This window comes from Molothrus aeneus, chromosome 12 (assembly GCF_037042795.1).
Source record: "Molothrus aeneus isolate 106 chromosome 12, BPBGC_Maene_1.0, whole genome shotgun sequence".
Lineage (NCBI taxonomy): Eukaryota > Metazoa > Chordata > Aves > Passeriformes > Icteridae > Molothrus > Molothrus aeneus.
The window spans coordinates 16,859,700-16,876,549 of NC_089657.1; the positions used below are offsets into that span (position 1 = coordinate 16,859,700).

Below are 16,850 nucleotides of genomic sequence, written 5' to 3' on the forward strand. Positions count from 1 at the left end.
TTGGGAAAATGCTGTCCTCTAATTGAAGGGTTCTATAAATGGAGCTGGGTCTGTGCTAGGCTTGACTTTGGGCTAAGGCAGACTTGGAGGAACCTTTCATGACCCAGGGGATGCCAGGGCAGGCTGGGATTCTGCGGATGGCAGGCAGGGCACTGCTCCTGCCTCGGGACACGTTCACACACGGTGAATTTAGGGCCAGGCATGCACTCCCCTGCACAGCTCAGTTATACCAGAGCTCCATCTCCTGCCCTAGGAATGCCAGAAGCAGGGCTGATGGCAGCAGGAGCCACAGCCATGCCCAGGAGGGTCCCAGAACCCTGGCAGAGCTGGGCACAGGCATAGGAAAGTGAGGGGTTTGCAGCAGATAAGGAAATAAAAAAACTGCCAGAGGATAACCTCCAGTAAGAAACACTTCCCACGGGTGTCATCCCTCCATGGGTATTTAGGGGCTCCCTCCCATCGTGCCCAGGCAGTGGTGAGGCACATCCAGCTCCTGACACCTGGCTAAAATCCTGGCACAGCCCCCTGTGCCCACAGCCCCTGACACAAGGACATCCCTGGCTGTGCCAGTCAGTGCAGGGACACCGGGAAACAGATCAGCTGGAGGGGAAGAGCTCACAGAGTTTACACAGAGAGGGGGAGCTCGGGTGCCTGGTGGATGGAAACAAGCTGGGAATGATGAATCCAGGGTTAAATTAAACACTCCCGACAGCTTTAAATAATCAACTGTCCAGAGCTGCAACTCTTTCCATCTCAGTTTGGAGAGGGAAGTGCTGATGAGGGTGGGCTGCCGAGAGAAGGGGGGGCAGAGGGCTGACATTTCATACTCCAGGCACCACAGGACTCTCAGGGGAGGACTTGGGGGATGGCAGAGCCTTGTTTGGGGGGCTGGCAGTGACCAGCAGTGCCAGGCATAGGTGGCACAGGTGGTGACACCACGGTGCTGGGCTGAGTCTGCCAGCAGTTCACCAGGTGCCCTGGTCCCAGCAGCTTCCCTGTGCCCTCCCTCCCTCCCCTTCTACTGGAGATCTGCAGAAGAGACAGAATCACAGAATGCTTTGGGTTGGAAGGGACCTTAAAGGTCATCTTGTTCCAGATGATCACAGGCAGGGATGCCACCCCACTGGGTCAGGCTGCTCTGGGCCCATCCAACCTGGCTGTGAACACTTCCAGGAATGGGGCATCCACCACTTCTCTGGGCAGCCTGTGCCAGGGCCTCACCACCTTCACTGTAAAGAGTTTTTCTTGACATCTAGTCTAAATCTCTCCTCTTTTAGTTGGAAACCATTTCCCCCTTGACCTAGCACTATCTGGCTGTGTAGAAAGTCACTCCCTCATTTTTATAAACTGCCTTTAATTAATGTAAGGCTGCATCGAGTTCTGCACAGAACAGAAGTCCAGCAGGTCTGAGGTTCTGGGCTGTCACACAAAATCCCCTGGAAAGCCTTGCCAGAGAGTGAGCAGCCCAGAGAAAAGACAAATCCCTTCTGTTTGAGACGGGTACAGGAGGGAATCATTTATCCGCGACAGCACCAATTTCCTCCTGACAGCCCCTTTGTGTTGCAATGCCGTGAATAGTTTAAAGCAGCCCAAATTTCGGAGGGGGAGGGCGCTGGCAGTGGGTTTATCAGGCTGTAGATTATCTCTGAGAGGGAGAGATGCCGAGCTGAGCTCCCGCAGCACCAACAGCGGCTCTGCCATGTGCTCGCTGGTTTCACAGCCCCGATTGTGTCCCGATAATCCCCAGCGCGCTCACAGCCTGCTGCCTTCTCCGCTTACACGGCGGGGCTGCCAGGGCCAGGGGGCGAAATGCTGCTCCCAACAGCTGGGGCACCTCGAGGGCAAGGAACGGGGGGAGGAGAGGCACTGCACCCAAGTCAGCATCCATCCACAGGGATCATCCCCAGCAGGCCACAGAAGCGCTGGGCTAGAACTCGCCCTGAGAAGGGGGAGCCCAGACCCCCTCCATGAGGCTGGTGCTTCCCAAGATTCCCAAGCAGCCAAGCCCTGGCTCCCAGGCTCCTGAGGCTGTCCTGCCTCTCTCCCAGCACAAGCCCTGGTGTGGGTGATTCCCTCTCTGCCACTTTTGGGAGCCGGGACCAAGAAAACTGAGGGGCAAAGCCGGAGCGGGAGGTGCAGAGGACTCAGCCCGGGTGCCCATCCCGCGCACACCTGGGGCCAGCCGGGTGCCTGCCCGTGCTCCGTGCCGTGGGAATGCGGAGCCAGGTGTGAGGGGAGCGGGCACAGCCGAGCTGCTGGCCCCGAGCCTCGGTGAGCGCCCTGCCCGCAGCTGTCCCGGAGCCACCGCCTGGCCCTCCCTGCTCAGCCCAGGGCTGTGCCTGTCCCTCTCCATCCCCTGCGGGATGATGGATGCCCCGGCAGCTGCAGCGAGAGGCAGCTGTCGATTTCTCCAGTGGAAAGACAAAGACACATGGTGAGCCCTCCCTGCCTTCCCCGAGCTGCCAGGCTGGGGCAGAGCCAATCCCTGAGGGAGCCCGTGGTGCTGAGTGATTTGTGGGAGGAGGACGTGACGGTCCCGCTCCGTGACATCAAAGCTGGGACCACAAACCAAGTGCCAGAGCTTGGGTGGCACTGGGACAGCACGGTGTGCCCTGGGAAGCATCGGGGTCCCAGTGAAGCCTTCAGCAACGAGGTCACACACAGATCTGCAGAGACACAGGGAGGAGATTTTGGAGGGGTTGGATAAGGGATTGCTGGGCAGCAGCAGAAGGTTGAGGCTGCTCCAGGCTCAACCCCGTCAGTGCCATCACACAGCCAGGGGCCAGCAGGATCGCATCCAGCCGGGACATCCCCCTCACTGCTGTCCCCTGGCTGCAGGGAGCCCCAGACCTCCCTTCCTTGCCAGACAACCCTGCTGGAGTGTGCCAACACCACGGGCAGGGAAGAAGGCTCCCAGCTGCTACTGGCACCCTGCAGACCCTCAGGATGTCACCCCTGCCAGCCAGGGGGGCTCCCAGCCCATGGGCACTGGGTGACAGTGGCAGTGGGCAGGGACAGCCCGGGGCTCTGGGTATTACCAGAGGGATAATACCCTCTGACAATACCAAGAGCAAGAGCACAGCACAGTGCTTGTCTCTCTGAAGTTACAGCAGCTGCAGGCACGCTCCAGTTGGGACCACATCCTCTGAAAGCAAGTGGGGAATTGCCAAGCCTGAGGCTGGCCAGGATATTAATAACTGTTTATGAAGGGATAAAGAGCTGGCTTCCCTTAACATCCTGCTAATCCCTTTCTTGAGAGGCTGCTGGCTCAGTCCCCACCTTTCCCTTGCTACTGAGAGGTGAAGGCTGACCTGGCCTGGCTCTTGGGCATCTGGCTGGGAAGGTGGCCCAGCAGTGTTGTCTCAGGGCACAGTGACAGGCACAGTGAAGGGTTGGATCAGCCCCTGCTTCCAGCCCCTGCAGGAATTTTAGATGTTCCTGAATGTACTGCTTGAATGGGACATAAACTGTTCCTCCTCCTAATTTACCCCAAGGGCATCCAGCCCCAGGGAGGCAGCAAGTCCAACGTACAGAGGAGGCTGAATGGAGTCACAGCATTTATTGCACCTTGCAGGTCTGCTCTCACCTAAAATGCTGCCAGAGCACAGGCAGCTCCCAGCACAGGGCAGTGCCACAGTCCTGGTGCCCATCCCAGGGCTCCTGGAGTGGGCAAACCACACTGGGACCCCAGTGGGAAGTGGCAGATTCACAGAGGATTGGCTTCCTCCATGGGCAGAGCGGAGAAGGGACAAGTGTGGGTTAACTTGGTGTATTAAACTCTGGGCTGACTCTACATACTAAATTCCCAATTTGCCTCCTAGTGCAATTGAGAAGCTTAAATTTCTTTCACAGAATAACAGAATTATAGGGGTTGGAATGGACCTTTGGAGATCATCCAGCCCACCCTCCCCCCCCATCAAGGCAGGGTCACCTAGACCAAGTTACACAGGAATGAGTCCAGGTAGGTTTGGAATGTCTCCAGAGAGGGAAACTCCACGACACCCCTGGGGAGCTGTTCCAGTTCTCTGCTACTCTCAATGTAAAGTTATTCCTCATGTTGAGGTGAAAATTTTGTGTTTTGCTTCATGGCCATTACTCCTCATCCTGTTGCTGAGCACCACTGAGGAGAGTCTGGCACCATCCTCTTGGCACCCACCTCTGAGATATTTATATGCATTAATGAGATTCCCTCTCAGCCTTCTCTTCCCTAGACTAAACAGGGTCAACTCCTGCAGTCTCTCCTCAGAAGAGACACTTCATTGGAGGGGGCTTGCCATGCTTTAATGCTGTATTAAGTACCCAAGAAAGGCAGAGAAGAGGCTGTGCCTGCCTGCTGAGCTGCCAGGCCAGGTTCTCAAAGCCTCGGGGGTCCCCAGAGGCAGCCCTGAATTCCTCAGAGCCATTTATACCCCAGCGCTGAAACCCACCCTTGTCACCTGTCTGCCACATGGCCTGACACTCAGCACAGCCCTGGGGAGGCTCAGGAGCCCTGCCCCACTCAGGAGTTCTTCTCTGGGCTTCAGATTTTCCGGGATCAGCCTGGGTGAATCCCACACGTGCTCAGAGCTGGCAGGGGCTCCAAGGCCAGGGATCAGCATGGACTCCAGCAAGGGGCAGCTTTGCCCGTGCTCCTTGCCACGGACTGCCTGTAAAGCCTCCGTGGGTGACCCCTGGGGTTTCAACACAGAGCTCAGCAGCCCTGGGGCACCAGCTGGAACCCAGTGCCAGGGCTGCTGCCCCTCGGTGGCCTCTGGGAAAGAGGGGTGGGTTTGGCTGGGTCCTGGTGGGACCCCTGCAAAGGATTCCAGCAGAGACCCAAGGGCTGGGAGGAACAGCTCCATCCCCGGGGTGTCTCCAGGGAGAGCTAGCACTGGGGAAAGAATTCCTGTTTCCTGGGCAGGCTACAGCCTGTCCCAGCACCCCCAGGACAACGCTGATTGCTTCTGAAGACGCCAAGGCTTTCTGCAGCAAGCCCACACGATCTGCAACATTGATTTCCTTCATTCACCTCGGTATTATTGCTTCCCACCTCCAAACCTATCGGACAGGGATGCTCAGCACCACTCAGAGTGCTTTTAGCTTGGCCACATCTCCCCGTTCCAGGCAGGAGCTGGCCATGAAACACCTGCTATGCTGCCCAGTGACCCGGCTCATGAGCCACTTCACCACTGCCAGCCAGCGACACGGCTGCGGGTGACAGTCCCGGGGCCACCCTGTCCCAGCTGGGCCACACGTCTCCCCCGACACTTGAAAGCCCGGCCGTGTTTTGTTTTCATCAGCGGGAGCGCTGCTCCCGGCGCTGCGCTAATTGGAACAGGCTGGGCAGGCGTGGGGGGCTCCGCCGGAGAAAGTATTTTAATGAGGATGGAGGTGCCTGACCCGTTATCTGCTTCTTCTCAGAGCCTCTTGGCCGGGCTCCCCGGGAATTTCAGCCTGGATTGCCGGGTAAGGGCTCGTCCTCGCGAGCCTCGGAGCCCCGCGGAGCAGCGCGCTCGGCAGCGGGGCCGGGCTCTGCGGGCTCCGGGGGCACTGCTGCCATCCCTGCCATCCCTGCCAGCCCTGCCATCCTCTCCGGGGGCCGGGCCGGGCTCTGCGGGCTCCGGGGGCACTGCTGCCAGCCCTGCCAGCCCTGCCATCCTCTGCGGGGGCTGGGACGGGCTCTGCGGGCTCCCGGGGCACTGCTGCCAGCCCTGCCAGCCCTGCCATCCCCCAGCACCTCGGCAGCGGCCCCGGGAGCTGCCTGCCCCAGGGCTGCAGCTCCTGTGCCGGGTATTTCCCAGGATCGGGGACCAGCCGGGACCTGGCATGCACGCGGGGCCGCTCACCCCGGGCAGCTGCTCGGTCTCTCTCCCCAGGAGAGGCCGGGTGGGCTCCGGGCGGTGCAGCGCGGCTGCAGGGGCTGGGACAGGTCGGGCGCTGGGCTGGTGTCACAATGTCACAATGTCACAGCGCTGCTCTGGGGGAGCCGGGGCAGCCGCAGCAGGGTGCCCTAAAGCACAGGGCTCCCCTGCTTTTGTCATTTTTTTGGTCATTTCCCTTTTTTTGTCATTTCCCTGCCCTGCAAACACGGAGAAGCCAGCCCAGAGCTTGGACACCAGTGGGGATCCCCCCTCCCAGCACGGCTCCTGTGCAGTGTCTCCAGAGGGTCAGAAGCAGACAGCGCCCTGTGCCATGTCCTCCTGCCCAGCCCCTGCCTCTCTGCGCCCATGAACCCATCTGCACCATGATGGTTCCACCATGGAAGGCCACCATGGCTGTCATTACTCTGGTGTGGGGCTGGGGCACACATGGATTGTGACCTGCTCGTGGCCAAATGGGCAGCACAGCAGGGCAGGGATTGACCCCAGGTGTCTCATCTTCCCCCGAAGAGCAGCTGCTCATCCTCCCAGAGCCCAGGGCAGCTCAGCACTGAGCCTGAGTCCGTGCACGTGGCTTTGGCACACGGTGGCAGAGCTGTCACTGTCACTGCCTGCCTGCTGGGGGCACGCACCGTGGGAAGGCCAGCGCCCCCCCAGAGGACAAGCAAGGCACAGATTGAAACTGAAAGCCCTTGTTTCCCTTTTCACACTACAAAGAGCTCAGGCCGAGCTAGCTGACATCAGTGATCTCCTCCTAGAGAAGGGGGAAATAAACCTGGATCTGACGGTGGGAGAAGCAGGGGAGTTCCTGCACACAATAAATGGCAGCTCGCCAGCACAGAGAGCAGAACAATAACCCCACACAGCTGAGTGCTTGTGAACAGTGTCCTTCCAGGGAAACCAGACCCTGGGTAGGCTCCCAAGCCAACAGGGGCTGATGCTGGCAACAGTTGTGCTCGTGTCATGCCATGCTGATGGTGGAGAGGGGTTGTGCTGGTCTGGAGCACATGTATGGCATCCCTGCAGGTACAGAGGAGCCAGGGGAGATCAAGGGGTACATGGAGCATGGAGGTGGCAGAGCCCAAATATCCTACAGCAACTACACTGGGGAGTAATAAAGGCTTATCTCTGCCAGGAGTAGAGAGTGCTCCCTTCTGGGTACCACAGAACCTCTGCCATTCATGGCATCTACCTGCAAGGAGGTGCTGGGGCTTTATGGCTGGGTTTTGGGATAATCTAGTCTTTAGGGAGGGAGAATGACTGGGTGCCCTGCACTGTGAGTCCAGCCCTGTGACTTACACAGGTCCTTTCACCCTCTGTGCTTCAGTTTCCCAAGGTAAAATGTTCTGGAGAAGGTACAGCCAGCTCCTGAGAGTAGGGCAGGAGCAGGGAGGCATCAGGTGGCTTGCAAGGACCAGAGAGGACCAAGGATGGAGACCCAGTCCAGGGCAGGTACCACTGTTTTCATCCTCTCTCCCTGTTCCCACTCCCCTCTTTGCTCCCTGCTCCAAGCAGTGGGGAGCACAATCCCCTGATCTGATCACCTCCAAATGGGGGGGGCTCCTCAAAAAGGGCAGGTGAGGCTGTGTCCCCCTATTCCCCATCCAAAGGCCATTCCTGGCTGCCCCCCCAGGCCAGGAGGTGACTCAGCTGACTGATCTCTGTGGGTTTGGAACCATGTGAGGCCTGTAAGGATCTAATTGCCCTGTGCTCTCTGAGCCACCTCTCTCTGTAATCCCAGATGGAGTGGGGAGAGACCAAACTTGGAGGAAGAGGCAGCTCCAAGAGTCTGGGAGCCAAAATTTACAATAAATCTTCATGCTTGCAGTAAACGGCCCCTGAGAGGGTGCCACAGGAGCATGGCAGAGAGCCAGGCAGCAGGACCCCCATCTGGACCCTCTGCCAGCCCCGCTGGCTCGGGCTGGGCTTGGCAAAAGGCAAGAGCTGCCAAGGACCCCAGACTTGGCTCCCCCTCCCTGTCCTGGAGCTGGGTGCTGGCAGCTGCACAGCCTGGGCATCACCTTGTCCAGCCAGATGAGATGGCTCAGGCTGTGGCAGCTGCTCTCCAGCCTCTGTGCACAGGCATGGGGGTATTTGGGAGAACATCTCACATCCTTGGGGTTTCCTGTTTAATTCTCAACCTAAGGAACTGCAGCAAATGATCCCTGTCTTACACGCTTGTGGAATTCAGTGAGATTAGATTAGGGGTGAATTCTTCCCATATTTCTTATAGGGCTGATATCTCTGCCCTGGCTTTCGGGTTGACTTCCCCATCCCCGGCTCATTAATCACCGGGGTGTTTGTGTCTCTGTTGTTTTCAATAGCGTTAACTCAGCAGGAGCAATCTGTCCGTTCCAGCAGCCCATCGTGTGGAGCCAGTGACCCGTCAGGGCTGCCTGACCCCTCCCTTTGAAGGCTGAGCGAGGAGTGGCCAGCAGAGAGCTGGGACACGCTCCACTTGGCCAGGAGAAGGCTCCCCATGGCTCCTGCTCGGGGCGCGTGGCCGGCATGTGTGCGCGACGGCCGCAGCTCTGGGACCACAGCTCCTGCAGCACTTCCCCCCTTCCCTTGGGCACGTGGCCGCAGGACAGGAAAAAATGCTGCTTTCCAGTTAGCAGCATTTCCCTGACAGTGCTCAGCAGCTGGATCAAAGCAGTGGTTCCTTAAAGGCAATAAAGTCCTTAACTAAGGGCAGGCTCACTGGAGCTGATTTCCAGTGGGCATCCCATGGCCCGGCTGCCTTCTAGGGCTGCCACACACTCAAGAGCTGTGATTCATGCCAAGGGTGGTCTTATTTCAAGGACAGAAAGAAAAATTAAGACAAAGAGGGTAATTTCTAAGTTCTTCCAGTGTTTTGTTATTTGTTTCTGGGCATAAACAACCATTCAGCCTTCTCCTTCCTCCCTCACCCTGAGCATCAGCCCCTCACACCAAAACCCACCCATCACTCTCAGGACACTCAGGCATGCAAGGCTCCTGACTCCTGGCCCTCCATCCCCAAGATCTGTGATGCTTCCAAGCAGAGGGATCATTAGTTAAGGGACTCCTTTGGAAAGCACTCGGCATTTCTCAGCTCTGTTTCTTTTCTGCCTGCTGTATCATTGACCCGAGTTTCTGAGAGCTGAGGCGTTGCAGAGGGGGTTGAAGCAACACACTGTCCCTGTTCCAGCAGATTTTATAAAGCCCAAGCAGAGGACGATTCCTTCACTGATCAGGGAGGCTGGTTTTTTCTTCTCCTTACATCAAGAATGACACAACCATTTTGGAGGCAAATGATTGATTTTTATCTGGTGAGGAAGGAGAAATCTGACAAAGTTATCTCTGAGCAGTGGCAAAGCCCCCAGCATGGGCTAGAGACCATTGCCCAGTGTGGGTTTTGGGCTGTTAAACCTCAGCAACAAAGCAGAGCATTGAAGCTGAGAAACCCTAGAAAAACCAGCTCTGGAAACAGCTTCAGTGTAGTAAAAAAGCACAAAACCTCCTGGGACCCAAGTTACAGCATTAAAGATACAACAAACATAGAAGATCAGGGGATCAGAGTAAGGTGATCTTTAGGGTCCCTTCCAACTCAAACCATTCCATGATTCCATAAAGATTGGTAGAACTTCCCATGCCATGCTAGGGCAAACAGAGTGGCAGGGTGAGCTCTGCTCTCCCCGCAGGGGCTGGGATAAGCCCAGCCACTCGCGAGTCACTCTGCACGAAGCTGTAAAACACAAACGGAGCTGACAGCGCAAGCAGAACTCAGGGCTGATGATCGCCGGCTCCTGCTCCCCCCGGGAATGCCGCCCCAGGCAGCTCTCACGGGGCCAACCAAGGCAGCCCTGAGCAGCCCGGGCTGCCCAAGCTCACGGACAATTAATTAAACCCATCGCTCATTACTCACCGGCCAGCGGGCTCCCAGCGGCGATGCCCACCCTGCTGCCGCTCCCGCGGCTCCAGCGTCTTCTCCCAGTGCAGGCAGAGCACCTGGAGGCTGCGGGAGGAGCCGGAGGTGGGAGGACAGCCGGGGGCAGCCCCTCATTCACAGCCAGCCCCGGCTGCGGGATCCTCCGTGTCCACTCCATGCGCACAGCGCAGTTGCCATCTAGCGGTGCGGGAGCTGCCGGGCTTCCATGGAGCCGCAGGGAAAAATATTTGTGTTTTCCCGGGAAGTTCCATCCCTGCAGCTCATGGGGGGCCCAGCTCATGGAGGGGGATAGGAAAGCACCGGCTGCAGCCCTCCTGCTGTGGATTGGGAAGGCAAAGAGCAGTGGATGGGAGAGGCTCGTGGACACGGGCATCGGGGCTGGAAAGCTCTGGTCCATGGGCAACTCCAGAGAGAAATGTGATGGAAAGGCAAATCTGGGAGGATTTGGGGTCCAATGCAGAAGCACGGTGCAGCAGGAGCAGACACAGATGCCCAAGGACCTGATGTATTAACTACGGATTTCCCCTTGAATCCGTGTTCAGTTTTGGGCCCTTCACTACAAGAAGGACATTGAGGTGCTGGAGAATGTCCGGAGAAGGGGAGAAGGGCAATGGAGCTGAGGGCTTAGTCTGATGAGGAGGGGATGGGGCAACTGGCGGGTTCAGCCTGAGGCAAAGGGGGTACAAGGAGTCCTTACTGCTCTCTACAACCCCCTGGCAGCAGGGTGGAGCTGGGGGCGGGGGGGAGTGTTCAGGCTCTTCCCCCAGACAACAAATGTGTTGTGGTTTAATCAGGACAAGAGGATAGGACAAGAGGAAATGGCCTCAAGTTTTGCCAGAGAAGGTTTAGATGGGATATTAAGAAAAATTTCTTCACTGAAAGGATTGTCAAGCATTTCAACAGGCTCTTCAGGGAAGTGGTGGAGTCACCATCCCTGGAGGGATTTAAAAATCGTGTAGAAGTGGCACTTGGGGACATGGTTTAGTGATGGGCTTGGCAGTGCTAACAGCTGGGCTCAGTGATCTTAGAGGTCTTTTCCAATCTAAATGGTTCTGTGATTTACAAGGTGTTTTTTAGCTCCAGACAGGCTCTGGGCTGATCCTGCAGCCTGAAAGCCCATCAGTGGCTGGGGAGCATGAGGTGCATTCCTGGAGCATATTGGGTTTGGTTTCATCTGAAAGGAATCTGGTTGATACTGGCCCAAGCCAGGCCTCTCCTGAGCTGCTCCAGGACACAATCCAAAAGTGGGGGAAGTTGTGAGATGGATTTCAGAAGTGCACCCCAGAGCCAAATTAATGGATCAGGCACAGCCCAACAGAACTTTGGTGAAAAGGGACTTTCCTGTCTGCGCAAGAGCTGCTTGGCCCCTCTCCTACACCTCAGAAACAGAAGGACCCAAGGGAGTTACCAAGAATCTGCTGAGGCCCTGAGGACACCAAGTGTCCTCAGTGAGCCCCCATGCACCCACCTGCTGCCCACTGGACTGGGAGCTCCATTTAAGGCTAGGTCAGTGCTGTCAGCCCTCTCTCAAGCTGTGCTGCAGCTCCACCCTTCTCTCCTGGCCAGATTCAGGCTGAGGTGGGCAGCCCCAGGTCATGGATGGATCTTGGACAGGAGGTACAGGCAGCTTTGCTGCCAGCTTGTTGTGGCAAGCTGGGGTGACCCTGCTCCTGCTGCTCCCCCTTTGCAGTAGTCCAAACCACCCCAACACAGGTGCTCAGCTCCTCAGGCTGATCCTCTCCTTCCCTGGTGATGGAGCCCAGCGTGGGGCAGTGTGGGATCCTGCTGTAGGTGGGCAGAGGGATGTGCTGGGTGGGAGATGCTCACTGGGTGTCTGCAGCAGCAGCAGTGCCTGTGGGCTGGTGGCTGGGGCAGCTCCAGGCTGAGCTCCAAGCTGTTATCCAGCCCTCTGCCTTTTCTGGACCAGCCCATCCTTCCATTGTGTGGGACAGGGGACTCTGTCCCTGGGGGGCAATGCTCACAGTCCCAGCTTCCTCACAGCATTCCCAAGCACTCCACAGGGAAAGAGGTGCTTTAACTTTAACAGCTGGACAGGACTGGCCTCCCTCAGGCTGCAGAAAGGGCAGAGCAGCACAGACCCACACACCCACCAGCAGTAGTTTGACCAAACCACAACCCATTCAAAATGTGCTGGCGAGAAAAATCCACATGAAGCTTGGACAATTGTGTCCATGCTTATCCCAGATATTCTGGGCACTGTGTGACTGACTGTAGTGTCATTCATCTTCCTTTGAAGCTTTGTGCTACCAGAAGGAAGTCCATTAAAGTGCAGCTTCACAAAGATTATACTTGGTGACGTTTGAAAGCATTAATGTCCCCAGTAGAGGAACAAAGAACAGAATGGTCTTTGTATGGATATGGATAAATAAGGAAATGGAAAACCTACATTAAAACGAGGGCATGATTTGGGCAACAACCTCCTCTGAACACTGAACTCCTGTTTCTCAAGTCTTAAAACATGAAATGAACAAAACTGTTCATCATATTCATCTGGTATCTGAGGGGTGACCCCAGCCTTGTCCTCCTTCCAGCACGCCCCTCTCCCTGAGGCAGGTCACTGCTGCAGAGGGAAGTGCATTCCCTGGCTTCTCTCCTTCCCTTTTACAAACACTTCCCTCAGCCCAACTTACTGTTGTTTTTCTATTTACAAAGCACAGCTCCAGCTCTTTACATAAATATGTTTCACTGAAAAGGGCCTGAGTCACTGCTGTATCAGTATTAATATGAATAAATATTGGAAATCTAAGACTATCTACTTGCTTTACATTGGAAAAGAGTGGAAAAAAGAAGCTCTTGCTCCAGAACCTCTCAGATGTCTGAAGCAGTCTCCTGCATCCCAACCTGTGTGACTGATAGAGCTGAGAGATCAACACTCCCTTGGGCAGGGGTCAAGGCAGAAGTGCCTCCAACCCTCTAAATTATGGATTTAACCTCTCCTTTGGTTCCACTCACAGTCCAAAGCTCCTGTTGCCTGTTCCCTTTAAATTAAATAATCCCTTTAACCCCCTTGTTCTGCCTTTTCTCCCTGGGCTTTTTGTACACACAGTTCCATTCACCCCAACCTTAGTGCTGGTCATGGGTCACCCCAGTCCTCCTCCTGTGTGTAACACCTGCACACCAAGCAACTGCCCACAGGACTTACTCTGTGAGTTGTTCCAATCCTCTTATTAGGACCTTCCAAAAATAAAAATAAATTGTAACTTGAGCCATACCCATCGCCACAGGATGGCACACAAGGCAATGTGCTGAGCACAGCCACAGCAGAAGCTGTGTGGTGAGTAATCTCTGAAATAAAAGCAAAAGAGTTATAAGATGTAAAGGTAGCTGCAATTCAGCCACGGCTTTGGGTCACCATCCTTTGAAAAATATTAAAGACATCAAAACCACTGCACCAAGGATAAATAGTTGGGCTTTCTGCATCACCAGCTACGCTGCTGTTTTTCCCAAGAGAACATGATGTTTTCTGGTTTGGTGCTTCTTTGTAATGCTTTTAGCTTCTCACTCTATTTGTCTGTTCCAGTTTGTGAATAACCTCGTTCCAGTCACCTCAACCAGCCCCAGAGGAAGGCTCCATGTCTCCTAACCCTGGATATCCCCCTGCAGATGCACAGCATGGGTGGATGCCATGCCTATGGAGAGATGTGTGTACAGTCATTACACACACACATCTTCAAGGGAATACACTGGAGCTCACTCTGGATTAACCTGGGGAAGTGGAATTTCCAGGAATTAAGTCAGTATCTATCCAGGGGATACCTTGATTTTCCATGGGCCGGCACCAGAATACTTCCTACAGTTCAGGTGTTCCCAAGCCACACACAGCACATCCTCAGGAATCCCACACCTGTGGGAATAACACTGTGTTGCTCTGACCTTTTATGACACAAACAATATTCCCGATTTCCCATAAACATTTACTATGATCATCAAAATAGTAGAAGCAAACACACCAAGTATTTCTATGATTAATGCAAATAATGGGAGGTATATCCACCACCACAGACAGAAAAAGGATTTCTCTCGATTGGAGACGGATACATTCTGCAAGTAGATATTTTTAATTACTTTTTTTCTCATTTTCACAGCAGCCTGTTCCTGCTCCTCTTCTGTTCCCGACTTAAGCCCTGGCAATGGGCCTGCAAGGAAAGTGTTGTGTTGCTTCTCCTTTCAGACATGCACATCACAGATTAGAAGCAAGCAAGCACACGACTAAGCCAAGGAACACACATTATTTAGTGTGGTCCATCTGTCCAAGGGAAGCTGCTCTTACATTTATCTGCTTTATTATCTTCTAATTAATCACGTATTATCAGTCGTTAACATGCTCTCACTAAGATGCATGTACCCACTTAGCAAATTAATAAAATCAGCTAATGAGTTCTCACATTTGGCAGCTGTGAAGGCTCCCTCTGGCTGTCTTGGTGTTGTGTGGGTGCTCATTTTTGGCACACCCAGGTGTCTGACACACCCAGGTGCAGGACAGCCTGAGCTCCAGCTACCAGTCTGCACCCAGATTTCCCTCTTCCCTCCCTGAAAATGATGCCCCATCACAGTCATATTTCTTCCCCCTTTGTGCATGGATAATTTCCAGACTTGACAGCACCACCTTGTTATGCCACCACCATTTCTCCCTGAGTGGGAGTTCCCCAGGAGCCCATCACCTTCCTCACCCACCCCTGACATGCCTGGGGCTCCCAGGAGGACTGAAGGCCCCCATGTACTCACCAGCACCATGCACACCTCCACCAGCCCTGGGCGCAGCACCAGAGGCCACAATACTGCAAAGGAGTCCACCACACTCCTCTGGCACTGCCTGTGCCAGAGACAAGGAACACAACTTGGACAGGTGTTCTGCTGCCTTTGGAAGTTGTCAGCTCTTGCAGGTGGTTCTTCACCTCCAAATCCTGCTGTCTTCAGCTTCCACATCTCCTGCTTTCCCTTCTTTGGAGCATCTGAAAGCAGTGTCAGGCCCTGCTCTCTGCCACATGAACAGGAAGGTGTGGTGGGCACCAGCTCCCCATCAGGCACAAGATCTGCTCCCACCAGCCAGGGCCATTGGCATCATCCTTATCCCTGCAGGCCACACTCACCCCTGTCCCTGCTCTGCTCACACACTCGGACTTTCCTGTGCTTTGGTCAAACTGCCCCTGCTACAAATTCCTGCCCAGGATCTGCCTCCACACCTCCCCACAGCAGGCCAGCAGCACCTCCCTGGCTTTTCCTCTGTTCCCCTGACACCCTGGGCCAGCATGGCGATATCCCCACCAGGGTCCCCCCACAACACTGCCACCAGATCCAGCCCACCACACGTGGAACACCCAGCACTAAGGAGGTCACCTTCAGCCATTAAGCTCCTGCTAGTTAATGAACTCCACTGACCTCATCAGTTGCCAGGATGAATCCCACAGAGATCACTCCTGCTCCTGAATTCCTCCCAGGCCTTGGGGCCATCTCCTGCTCCCAGCTCCCACCCAGACAGAGGACTACATGGCACCAGGGGTATCTGTCCCTGAGATGACAGGGAACACACTGCAGGACAGTGGCACCACTGGTAGGGTCTCCAAGCTACCAAACCTGTTCCAGTCCCACTGGCACAGCAGCAACTCCCAGTGACCTCATCAGCAGAGAGCAAAACACAATGGGAACCTTTCAAAGCACCATGCTTTTAAAACACACCACTTTAGCCACAAGACAAGCACTGACAAATTTTCAGTTTTATTAAAAAAATTCTAGCAGCAAAACCTGTAACAATTCAAAAAACAAAACCAAAAAAAACCCCAAAAAAAAGAAGAAGACCAAACCTTCGAAAGAACATGACACAGAAAAAGATGGAGATGGAGAGAGACAGATCTGGGGTTGCTCCACCGTTCACTCAAGTTCCTTATAGCGGGCAAACATGACCCTCCGGACGGCGTCGCGGTAGGTCTCGTTGGACTGCCTCTTGGGGGGCTTCCCTGGGGCCCCCAGCCCAGGGCCCTTCCTCCTGTTTTCTGCCTGCAAACAGACACAGCTTGTGTTAGTGATTCCTACTCCCATAAATAAAAAGCTTCCCTGGGCTGCTCCAGGAGTGCTGACTGCTCCTGTGTGGATCCACGAGCGGAGGAAGAGCAAGCGCTCTGTGTTCCTTCTAAAGCTCTTTGGGAAAAACTACAGAGCCTTTGTGGGCAACAAAGGCAGCCAGCAAATGCCCAGTGGGAATCAAACCCCAGGGATCAGCCATGGAGGAGCAGACAGAGGAGTGGGCAGCCAAGGGTGGGCAGCCAAGGGTGGGCAGCCAAGAGACAGCGCCGGCAGCCACGGGTGAGCCAGGATTGAACACGAGCAAAGGAAAGCTCTGGGCTCCTGGGGAGCTGTTTGCAGTTTGCCTGCATTGGCACAAGCTCAGCTGTTCTCTCTAACAGAGCTCCTATGGGCACTGGTACCTCGCTTGGAATTTCAACCAGTTTTGAAGGACTGGCTTCTGCAGCCAGCAGCTGAATTATTCAGCAATACCTGCCTGGAGTTAGCCCAGGAGAGCAGGCCTGAGGCTGGAATTTTCTCTGACTTTTCAGTCCAACCTACCTGAATACCAGAGACCTCACCAGCTGGGCCAAGAGATCAGAGTTGTGTAGGGCTGGCATGGTCACATGGCTTTGCCCAGCATGACTTGGAGGTGAAAGGCAAGCACATTTCTTCTGGCCTTTCTATGAACTGTAGGAGGGCTGTGCTCTGCCATCAGCTCCCCATCCAGAGGGGGAGCCCTGACAGGAGCTCAGACCTCCCAGAGTGTGGCGCTGGAGCTGGTTCTGGGCACAGGGACCTCACCACGAGGACTGAGCAGCAGCTGGGACCAGTTCCTGTGTCTGCACTGAAGAGGGACTCTTGCCTCATGTATATGGGCTCAAGCAAACATGCGTCACAAAGCCTCAAATATTTGCTTTAATGATCTACTTGACTGCAGGCTGAACATCACCCTGTGAACCCTGCTCCAAGCTGCCTGTCCCTCAGCAGAGAGCTGTGGACACCACAGCACCTGGCCAGCCCCAAACCTGTCCCCAGAGAGAGCACGGCGCTGCTTGTGT

General features: G+C 55.2%; 1 protein-coding gene across 1 annotated transcript in view; it reads right to left on the reverse strand.

The window, feature by feature from the left end:
* Positions 1 to 15,485: 15,485 nt before the first annotated feature.
* Positions 15,486 to 16,850, reverse strand: part of RBM6 (RNA binding motif protein 6) — a 53,803-nt gene continuing 52,438 nt past the window's right edge. Inside the window, exon 22 of the mRNA XM_066558199.1 lies at positions 15,486 to 15,783. Coding sequence (XP_066414296.1) covers positions 15,658 to 15,783 — 126 coding nt within the window. The 3' untranslated portion in view covers positions 15,486 to 15,657. The remainder of the gene's footprint in view (positions 15,784 to 16,850) is intronic.